Source organism: Rhododendron vialii, chromosome 3a (assembly GCF_030253575.1).
Source record: "Rhododendron vialii isolate Sample 1 chromosome 3a, ASM3025357v1".
NCBI lineage: Eukaryota > Viridiplantae > Streptophyta > Magnoliopsida > Ericales > Ericaceae > Rhododendron > Rhododendron vialii.
Window position 1 is genome coordinate 725970 of NC_080559.1, and position 11678 is coordinate 737647.

The following is an 11678-nucleotide window of genomic DNA, read 5'->3' on the forward strand; positions in this document are numbered from 1 at the left end:
GTTCGGATAATCAAAATTCTATTGAAAACTTGGGAGGATTTTTTTAAGTGTCCCCGAAAACGTCCCATATATATGTGTGTGTGCGCGCGCGCGCGCGCGCATGTATGCTTAAAAGGCTCAAAACATTCGACTAACATGAAAATACGTACTAAAAATAATGCTAGTAGTGATTACGAAGAGCATCTACTATAATACTATGAAGGAAACATTGATTTTTTCCTATTAAGAATTAATTATATGATTATCTCCTACAAAACAATACGAACGATAAGAAAATACAGCATGACAGCGGATTCATAATCATCTGGTACCCGCCAGTATAATCAGTACTAATCAAAATTTGAACTAGAACGAAACTATAGCTGTGATGTACCAATTTTATGAAAAAAACAGTACATATTGGCAGTACATTATTCATAGCATTGCTTCTTTTAATCTAAAGTAAAAGTGCATTAACACAATTTACCCCTTAAATATATTTGTCAAAACCGCATAGAGGTGAAATTCATTTGGCATGATTTAGAGCATGTCCAAGGGTATTTGTTTGTGCTTCTGAGATTGTTTACCAGAGTTTCTAATCAGGCATTTAGTTAATCTTAATTTTGTAGTCAAACGAAAACCCATACTAAATAAAACTCACTAGATAACTGGAGGAAAAGTGCAAATAGAATTTGCCAAAACATACACTAAGAAACGTCCTAGAACTAATAGACTAGTGGCATCTCTCCATCACCAAAGGGGCTCAAAATAGTCATAAATAATCAAAATCTCTCTAAATTTTTGCTACCATGAAAGCTTCACATCTAGTCATCTACCCACACGTCATATTAGCTTACGCTTTCCCTTCCGAATGGCAGCTCTTCTTGCTGCAGAATCATCGCTTTCAGGAGAGTCAGCCACAACTGACTGTTCCTGCAAAACCAGACCACGGTTCCTAGACAATTTTCTGATTGGAGTTAAGGTTCCCGTTGCTTGAGCTTCTTCAGGCATTTTATCTGTTCGTGAATCACTTGTTATGTCCTCTGGATTCCTATGAGGCATCAGCTCTTCTCCAACCTCGACAGAATCTAACATCAACTGCAAAGCCAATAGTGACAGAATTAGAAGAAAATCTAAAAATACAACCACCAAGAATCAGTCAGAGATAATACGCGAAACTGTTTCTGTATCTTCAATGTTATTAAAATGGTGTTCACTGGTGTTCTAAAATTTCACCATTGTCCAACTTGGATCCACTCTCCAATTTAACCAGCTTATAACTCCAATAAAGCAGTTTTGCAAATAACGTTTTAAACGTTCCACACTCTTATGACTCCTGTTACTTCAACTTCTCTCTTCAGGTTCTCTTTTACAAAACTCATCCCAATAACAAATGTTGGTAAGCTATGACTATTGAAATACCTTTTAAATATGGGAGAAGATCATATATGAATAAAACTTGTATGTATATAGCAAATAAACCATGGGTTTCTGTTTCTTCTTACCACTGGGAATTGCAATTTTTTTGTCCCTTTTTAGATGTATATCCTCAATTTTAGGAGTTTAATGCTTGCAGATTCACGGAACTTGAATCCAAATGCTTGCAGCCATAAGATTTCATACAATTTACAACTATGAACAGAGACTTTGTTGGAGGTCACGTCAGCATCAGGCAATTGTCAGATCACAACACTCTCTAGACACATGTTCGACGCTAAGAATAATGTCTTGGCTTTCTTCAGCTTTGTTCACCTGGACACTCTGGGACTATCTAGAACCAAATTGGGACATGCTAAGACACTCTTAGCGCACATGTCGGGGTTTTCATATTCTATTTGTGTGATAGATAATGATCTAACATATTATATTGACAAAGTGAATGAAGTAACACATGTTTGCTTGTTTGTAAACTTTCATGAATGCTGTATAACATCCATGACCAAAGGCGTATATGGTGTTTCTATGATTAGATCCTTAATTTTGAAATTTCATTACGTTTATATAACACCAGTATAAAGTACATAAACATTATTAATTATTTAATGCGTACCCAACGTGATGTATCCTCAAATTTTTGGAAGTTTGCATGACGACATGGCAGTGTCGAATCCATGTCATGACTTTTTCTGTGTCTGTAATACTTGAAGCTAACATGAACTAGAATAACATTGACACGTGAATTAAAACCCAACTACCTTCCAATCCCTAAAGTCGAATCGGAAAACAAAGTGGCTGTAAGAAACCTCCCCAGAGGTAACATCATCAGCAGCAGGAGCATTCCTTGGAGCTGACAAAAAAGAAGTCATGTATCTTAGTTCAAACTGACACAGAAGCAGTAGGGACATATGAAATATAGATGTCAATCGTTTGAAAAGAATCTTACAGACTGTATGCCATCCTTTCTCATTCACTGTTATTTCAGCTCGCCCATCTTTTACTAGAAAGGATAGAGCAAATAAATTCTCTACCGTCTGTGCAAAGGAGTTTCTGTTCAATACTACATTTTCAAGCCTGGCCCTTCTATTCTTCTTTAAAATATGAAACATGGTAGCCATATTTTTATCTGTGTCCGTTCTCTCCTCTGTACCAGTATCCTCAAGCTGCAGAAAATAAATTTATGTTCATGAACAATATTATGGATATAAGTTTTTTTATTTTTTTTGCTCGGCAAAACGAAACTTTTATAACAACCTCGAAAAAGGTTACATCGAGGGGCTCGAACACGGAGAACACACATGCTTGAGCAAAACAAGAATAAAAAGGACCAAAAACAAAAAACCCTCCAACAGAAAATTGGATGGCAAAGCACCTTACCAGCAAAAAATTACTGGTAACTATTCCATCAAAAAATTACTTCTGTACAAGTCTGTAATTTTAGTTGTCAACATAAGTAACTATTCCATCCTATAGATAGTCAATAAGATTTAACAACAGAAAGATCCTCTCTTCTTGACAAGAAAACCACAGTTGTTTTCTGGTTCCATGATGGCCATGAGGCAAACTTAGCTATGTCTTGATTTTTATGCTATATCACACAATTTACCGCAACAAAACCATGAAGTCCTATAAACAAAACACAAGCATTAGACGCATAAGGTTGTTTTACACACACACACACACACAGACACACACAGAGAGAGAGAGAGAGAGAGAGAGAGAGAGAGAGAGAGAGAGAGAGAGAGAGAACTATTTGAAACTAAGTGCACAGACAACAATTTTTCTCCATATAGCAGGACCTTTTCTACAGATCAAGACAAAATCAAAAATCCATACTTCCGAAGTAGGAGAAAGAAAAAAAAAAAAAAAAGACAACCATGGAAATAGGTTTCACTAAGTCATCTCGTCTTTCATGGATAAACCTGCTCTCGCATTTTCTTTAATACTTACCTCTTCAGGCCGAGCTTTCTCGGTTGGTCTCACACGTTTTCTTTGAACAATAGCCTTTCTTTGTTTTGGTTCAGTATTCATAGGTCCAAGCCTGTAGAGCAAACAAAGACCAACACAGTGAATGCAAGCTTAAAAATTAACATTCAGATCAAAGTAAAACAAGAGGATACCACTATATACATACATGGTGGTGCATCCAGGGGTCCTCCGGAAAACATGAGATACTGCTAGACCAATATCATTCCACAATACAGAGTTGTTACCATCCTCGGTGCTGCTACTTGCCCCACCTTGTCGCCCGAAATCTCTAACAAGAGAGTTTACCAAATCTGATGGGGTTATTCCTTCATTACCATGTGCCTTAACAGAGGACACCAAAGTGGATGTAATGTCCAACAGAGCCTCAGCATCTGCAACTTGTTCCCTAGGTTTTTGTACTGAAAACCAATCAAAAAAGCAAAAATTGTAGATTTGATACCTCCAAATCATAGTTATGCATAAGAACGACCAACTTAGAATCAAAATTCCCTACTTTGTAAATTTGTAAATGAAGATCAACATTCTTCTTAGTAATACAATTTTTGAACTTTCACCAACATATCAAAAGAAAATACATCTAACGCTCAGGTAGATGACTTTATTCAATTTAGCAAAAGATCGAATCAAACAGGTGAAAGAATTCAACTACTTTAGTTTAGTAGAAGCTTTCCACTTTTCCCAAAAACAAATTTCTTTCTTTCCCTCCCAGCAACCAAACTTAGACTCATCCAACTGACCTAACACTTACAACCACAAACGGAACATACACCTCCGCATCTACAATACCACTACATTAGATATTTTCAAGAATATCAATGTAGTTTTCATCTAATACTCGCCTTGGTCTGTAACATGAAGGACAAGGAAACATAATTATGGAACAGCCTATCTAGTTGAGTTCAGTTTCAACTTTTCTACAACCAAACAATAAGAACAGCAGAATTAATACTTCCCATCTTGCTTAACAAAACATAACACATCCAATTGACCTATAGTTTACAACAACAAGCAGATACATACACATGAATACATAGCAATAATAAAAAAATCAATGGAATGTTATGAATACCTAGCTGATGCAAGCTCTCCACCTCATTAATTATGGAATTGAACTTGTCAGAATCAACCCCTGATATATCTTCTCTCTTCTCTGCAAAAACGAACCCACAGAAAACTGATTAAACCATGCATCTCTAAACCCAAAAACTGAGTTAAAAACCCTTGAAGTTTTCTCCAATCCTTGACTCAAACATATGCCACACATTCAGTTTTACCATGTTCCATACCCAAATCAAGGCAGAACCAAATTTCTACTCAAATCTTGAATTTTGTCTTTTAAAACTAAAATTACTCAATTTACAAAACTATTACTCTAATTTTTTATTCAATTTTAACTTTGCCCATTGGATTAACTCCCAAGAGCATCTCCAACTCTTCGCCCTTTTTTTTTACACACAAACTCAAAACTAGAGTAAATCCCCTCTAAAAGCCTCTCACTCCTTAACTCAAACCTCTATCAAATCGAATTTTTTACAAATTTGTTCTCAAACCAAGGGATACTCAAACTTTTACTGAAATTTCCAAGGCTATTTTTTCCCCCAAATTTACAATCAAGCCATTAACGATCATTCACTTAAATTTTGTGTCCATTGTGTACTTCCTAAAAATTGAAGCCATTACTCAAATAATAGTAGAAGTACACGTAAACAAAACAAGGTTTTATTCAACTTCACAGACTCAAATAGTCCACTTTGAGTAAGATTTTTGAATAAGTGCTGGAGACGGTCTAAAAGAGTTTGTTAAAATGCGAGAAAATTACCGCTAATGAGATTCTTGACAGCGAGGTATCGAGACCGAAGAACCCTGCGCTGAAACACGGTCTCGGGTCCAGAACCACTGTTGGTATTCGATTCAACGCCCGCCTCTGCTGTGTCTTTCCTCCTCCTGCTGTTATGATTATTTCTACTACTTGGCTCCCCTTTCACTGCTGCTCTGACCATGGTTTCTTTCCTACAATCGAACGCGCCAATTATTGGGAATGAAATCGGGGAAAAGAATTGGAAATCATTCAATTGGAAACCCTAGAATTCGGGGTCGGAGTGAGTAGTGGGAAAAAGCAATGGGGTGAGAGAGCGGGAGAGAGAGAGGGAGAGTTTTGATTATTTGAAACGAGGGATTCGAATGAGTTTAGATGGAAGCGAAAAAAATGGAGCCAAAAAACCCTAAAAATTCAAAACTGACTGAAATCGCAAGTCCTGCGCGCCTTCTCTCTCTCTCTCTCTCCCTCCTCTGTCTCTCTCACCAGAGCATTTATGTGGCGTTTGTGAGATTGTGTAAAAGGGAAAAGGCGTGACGATGTACGGCTGTGATCTGCGGTGACGAAACGTGTGTGTTTGGGTACCTTTTACCGAAATGCTACCGGTACAGCAGTACGCGCACAGATAGTGTGTACAATGCAATTTTGGGCCTGTCTTAAGTCTATCAAAAATAATCGGAGTCGCTCATATTAATCAATATATTTTGTTTAAAGTTTCCATAAAAAATTAGCTTCATCTAACATCAATAAAAACATTTACGAAACATCCAAAATCACTTCAGAATTTAGGCTACATTTTGAAGCAATTAAGAACGTTTCATAAATGCCCTTATCAATGTCGAATGGAGCTGGTTTTTTCAAAAACATTAAACAAAATATATTGAACAAAATGAACGGTTTCGATTATCTTTTTTAGACCTGAGACGGGTCTAAAAGCGTTCTGTTTGTGCACTTACTGCTATACCAGTAGCAGCTACTTTTAACCGGTTGGCAAGTAGAAAGGTTTTCTATCGGATACGGAGTAACTTGCAAGGGAAGTAAAGCTTTGCTAGAGGTACATACACATAGGTATATATATAACGCGTATATACGCATTTTTAACTCATCTCGGTTCTTCAAAATTGATCTAATTGTTTATTTTGTTCAAAATAGGTTGTCTAGGACCGCTATGAAAAATAAACTCTATCCGAAATCAGTAAAGACATATACGAAATATCCAACTTTTCTTCATAAGCTAGGCCTTGATTATCTCTTACAGGGACCCTAAACAAATCATTTTGAATAAAATGAGTGGCTCGGATCAGTTTTTTAAGACTCAATGTGGGTGCAAAATGCGTATGTACGTGATGTATGTACTCATAGACTTTTCCGGGATAAGAGCAATGCTAATGCATTATTTCATCAGCAAATTACCTTTAAGGATAAAAAAAAAATGCATGTTAATTCCCATGAAGGATGAATTTATACTTTTATTTACCTCTAAGGATGATCTCGTTCTAAAAATTACCCTTTTACCCTTGAATAAATACAATTTCATATATTTACTGTTTGTTCATCACTCCCTCCCACCTCCACCCACCATTCATTTCCATCCGCTGACTACCTCCGGCCAGGCACCTGGACTCTTGGAGCATGTGAATTTCATCAGCTTTCAAACTCGTGAATTTTATTAGCTTTGAGCTCGTAAATTTCACTGAGTTTCATTAATTCTGAAATTTCAAACTCGTGAATTTTACTGGATTTCAAAACAAAACAATCACCTAGTGAATAGAAAAAATTAAAAAAATTATTTTTACCAAAATATTTTGGAAAATAACCACTTTTAAGCCCCCAAAAAAAGGTCACCTTTTTTTTTTGCTTTAAAGTGACTTTTTTGGGGGCTTAAAAGTGGCTATTTCCCAAAATATTTGAGTAAAAGTAAAAAAAAAATTACTTTTTTGATTTGTCTTGTCAAGACGAATCAATAATCCATAAAAATTTGGCACAAAACTAGCAAACACGAAAAAAATTGAATAATGACAAAATGTGCTCTTTTTCTAAAAGTACAAAAAGTGTTAGTTGAACAGGTCTTATTTTAGTTAGTGGAACACATCCTTCATCGATATAAATCAATAAATGTGATGGGCTCCATACAAACACTTTACACTTGCGTCTATGGAGTGTAAAATGCGGTGTCGATAAACTTTTTCGAGAAGTAATTGCAAGTAACAGCGGCCATCTTCAGTACGCGTTCGATGCATTGGTGTCGTCGGGACAAAGACTTGTGACCAAAAAAAATATGTTAGGCAATCCAGGAACTATCAATCTTCTATTTGGGACCATGACTGTGCAGTCTCTAAATAGTAAATATGTGGTATATATATAGGGCATATAGGCGTTATCTCATTATAATTTGAATTGTGTGCCATTATAATTTGACGCATTGTATCGTAACAACAACAACAACAAAAAGTTGGTTTGGGCCGGCCCAATGTAAACAGGCTTGGCCCAATTAGGTTGCATTTGGGTTCTTTTGGATTTGGTTTGGCGTGACTACTGCGTGAGTTTGAGTTGATTCAAACATTAGGAGTAGTTTGGGTCTTGTTGGCGTCTTGGTAACAGGATTTTTATCAAAATTGATGGGTAAAATAGTAGGTTAAAATCTTGTGAGTAGAAGTTCTTCCATGCATTTCTTTCCTACTGTATTATGCTAATTTCATTTTGAATCTTTCGTGATGAATGAAATTAATTTTACCTTATAAAAAAACAAGAAAAAAAGTTATTTTCCGAGAGCAGGAGTTTCGTTCACAGTAGATGGGGAAGACGAGGGTATTTGCTTCAATCTACATTAACCATTAACAGAAGTTATGGTGCATTTTAGTCCACAAACCATGGGGACGTTATGTAAGGCTCTAGTTGAACTCGGTTGTTCACGAGTAGATTGAGGCCTAGCTCGTTTTGGGCTCGACAAGTTTTGTTAATAACGAGTTGAGCTCGGGTTTTAAGTTTGAGTTAGTTGTAATTCGACTCGTTTATAAAAAGTTCATCTCATTTACAGAGACTTTGCTGGTTTAGTAAATGAAAAGATCGAGCTCAAACACCTCAATATTAAGCGACTCGAGCTTGAGCTCAATTATTTGGGCTCGACTCGATCGAGCTCGTGTTAGATTGGTTTTGAACAAGTTGAGCTTGAGCACTACGAAGTTTGACTTCACTCGACTCATTTGTAACCCTAATATGTGAATATTTTGTCGGTGAAACAATAAGGGGATAGTATTTTCCAATTCAGGTATCTGTCAAAAGTGATACTCCTATATATATATTCCCAATCCGTATCCAGCCAAATCTTCAATACAAATATCTTTCATCCTCTACTTTTTTCTATTTCCGGTACATGGGGACAGCATTTCATTTTCTTCTTTAATAAGAGTGGTGGGACTGGTAGAACCTGACAAACCCGTCGTTGTGGAGGGGTTAATTTGTTGTTTTAATTTGCTTCTTGGTTTCTTGTCTATGGCTGTTGATGAAAATGAATGCCTTATTCACTTCACTATTCTACTCAAAAAATATTTTTCAATTCAATCATTACACTTAATTTCTCATTCTATTTCTTTTCATTTTTTACCTCTCTCTCCAATCATTACTCTCATTTCTCTCTTCACTCATTATCCCAAAACACTACTTAAATCACAAACAAAACAAAGCAAATCACAAGGCCCCCGACCTGACCTCACAAAATCTATGCATGATCTTTAGCACGGGCGGAGCTAGTATGTGGGGAGGTGGCACGTGCCACTAGGAATGGCAACGGGGCGGGTTTTTGCATACCCCGACCCGAAAATCATTTATCGACCGTGGCCCTGCCCCGACCCTGACTGGGTTTTTTTGGAGTACTCCCGTTCCCGCCCCGATCGGGGAACTGGTTTACCCGCCCCGCCCCGTAAAAATTAAAGTATAAGTAAAAAAGTAGAAAAAAAAATGCTAAATAAGAATAAAAATTATCCAAAAAATAAAACTTTTGAAATTATTTTTGCGTTTTTTGGTATCGCGATTTTATCTAAACTTTAATTGCAATCAATATTTTAGATACTTCATTCCATTTCTTTATGTGTAGAATTTATTATAAATATTTTAAGAAATTTTTTTAAAAAATCCACTAAACACCAATAAATATCAATTTTTATTTTTTTTAAAAATTTAATTAGCATACTTGACAGTGAAGAGACATTATTTTTTGAATTAATGCTAAAAAAATGAAAGGACGTGTATATAAGTGTGTGTGTGTGTGCCGGTGCAGGGCACTTTCGTCACTAAATAGACTAAAATAGGTGCAAATTCGAACATCACCACAGCCCACTTGCCTCGAACCCGGGCGGGTTTGAAAAATTTTACCCTGATCCTGACCCGATACTCGAAAATGGGGTAGAAAACCCACACCGTTCGGGGTGTGGCGGGTACGATTGTCATCCCTACGTGCCACCCCCAGTTTAAAAAATAAATAAATAAATTTATATATTTTACACATAATAAGGTTAAATATAAAAACTTGAAAAATTATGAATAGCACCTTGGTAGAGTGGCAGTATTTTGTTTTCTGGAGCATTGCGCCGGGGTTCGAAACCCCTGCCACCCATGTGTGTTTCTGTTTTTCAAAAACACACACTCTCTCTCTATCTCTCACTTGTTGCACAAGTTTCTTACAAGATTTGTATTTTTTTTCTCACAAATCGGAAAGGGACTTGACCTATTTGGAAATTAAATTTTTTCATGACCCATTTGAACACATAATTTTGTTTGTAGACTAATGTGGTTTCGACTATGTATTTATAGGTATAAAAAAACTAATACTTTATACAAATACTGTAAAAAAGCCCACGATATAATCTAATTATATGACTTCACACTTATATTTTTTTCATATTTTTTCGCATAACATGTAATTAGATTTTTATTGAACGGTGCCACCCTCGCGTTTGAATTCTGGCTGCGCTCCTAATATTTAGGATAAGTACCGACAAACTAGGAACGGCAATTGGCATTTCATTTGATTTGATTTTGAAGGTGTGCGGTGTGTGGGCCTCACCCCATTTGTGAGTATGTGTAAAGGGTTGTTAAGCCAAATGACTATTTTTTTTGGTCCCTTTTTAAATTTTTTTGTATTTGCTAGTTTTTCGTTAATTTTTTGTGAATTATTATTTCTTCATAACGAGAGCAATCTAAAAAGTAAAAATTTACGAGCAAAACCTAAATTTTTTTAACAAAGGCAAAAATAAGCCAATTTTTTGTTGGTGAAATTCTGTATTGTCATTAATTCCCTCCAGACAGTACTTCTCCAGAACCTTCAAAATCAAATCAGATTTTGTCATATCAGAGTGGCTGTGATTTTGCCTACAGAATAAAATAAATAAACATGTGTTGCGTCTTAAACCGTTATTTGTTGAAAATTTATTCTATGCTCTAGAGCACCGTCATAGGTTGTTCCAAGTGTCTTCTTTAATTAACACATATGTTGTCGATCATACCTCAACGTGTGGTGGATAACTGAATAATTACTCGTGTTTGGGAGGTCTAATCTAGTCTGTGTCTTTTTTGGCTAAATTACCACTCATAAGAGCATCCTCAATTCACTCTCATAAGAGTACCTATGGGATACCGAGGGGCTCGTGGAGCCTACTCTAGGTCATGATTTGAGCCATTTAACAAAAAAATAAAAAAATTGAGTAGACCCGTAAAAAATCATCTCAATCCAATCTGTATAAGTGTTCGATCCAATCTTTTCATTTTTTCATTCAATTTACAGGTCGAGTGGACCTGCCTGCGGTTGGTACCTATCACTGTCGGTACCAATAGCCGTAGGACATTTTAGAATTAAGCACAGACAGGATTGATTCAAAATGGCAATAATGCAGTTGATAATCCAAACGAGCACCATTTTTAGCCAAAAAAATAATGCAGTTGGGGCCTATTAGGCCAAACAACCACAATTTTTTTAATCGGCAAAAAAATATTCGTAATATCTCAACTGACCCCTCGCCAGTCAAATTTTCTACTACTATACAAACAAATTAAGCTGCTAACAAAAGCTACAGTACATTCGTTACATGATTTTTATAAACGGGGCGGTTCCGGGGACACCCAAAAAAACACCTAAAAAAACACCTCATAGTTCCCGATCAAATTTTGACGATCCAAGCCGCTCAATGTGATCAGAACGTGATTTTAAGGGTATTTGTGAGAAATCAATAAAAAAAATGACTGGGAAGGGCTTGATCCGAACAGTTTCGAACAGTTTTTTATTAAACGGTTCAAATAAAAACTGCTCAAATCAAGCCTTTCCCGATCATTTTTTTTGTTAATTTCACCCGAGCACCTTTAAAAACACATTTTGCACACATTGAACAGTTCGGATCATAAAAATTTCATCGGAAACTATGAGTTTGAGATTTAGGGTGTTTTTTTAGGTGTTTTTTTGGGTGTC

General features: G+C 36.2%; 1 protein-coding gene across 1 annotated transcript; it reads right to left on the reverse strand.

Annotated features, from left to right (window-relative positions):
- Positions 1-626: 626 nt before the first annotated feature.
- Positions 627-5762, reverse strand: LOC131320744 (non-structural maintenance of chromosomes element 4 homolog A-like). The gene is made up of 7 exons (XM_058351576.1): positions 5225-5762; positions 4475-4555; positions 3551-3803; positions 3367-3457; positions 2363-2579; positions 2175-2266; positions 627-1077 (listed from the first exon to the last, which is right to left on the reverse strand). The coding sequence occupies exons 1-7, from the start codon at positions 5403-5405 to the stop codon at positions 823-825; spliced, it is 1170 nt and encodes a 389-aa protein (XP_058207559.1). The 5' UTR covers positions 5406-5762; the 3' UTR covers positions 627-822.
- Positions 5763-11678: the final 5916 nt, after the last annotated feature.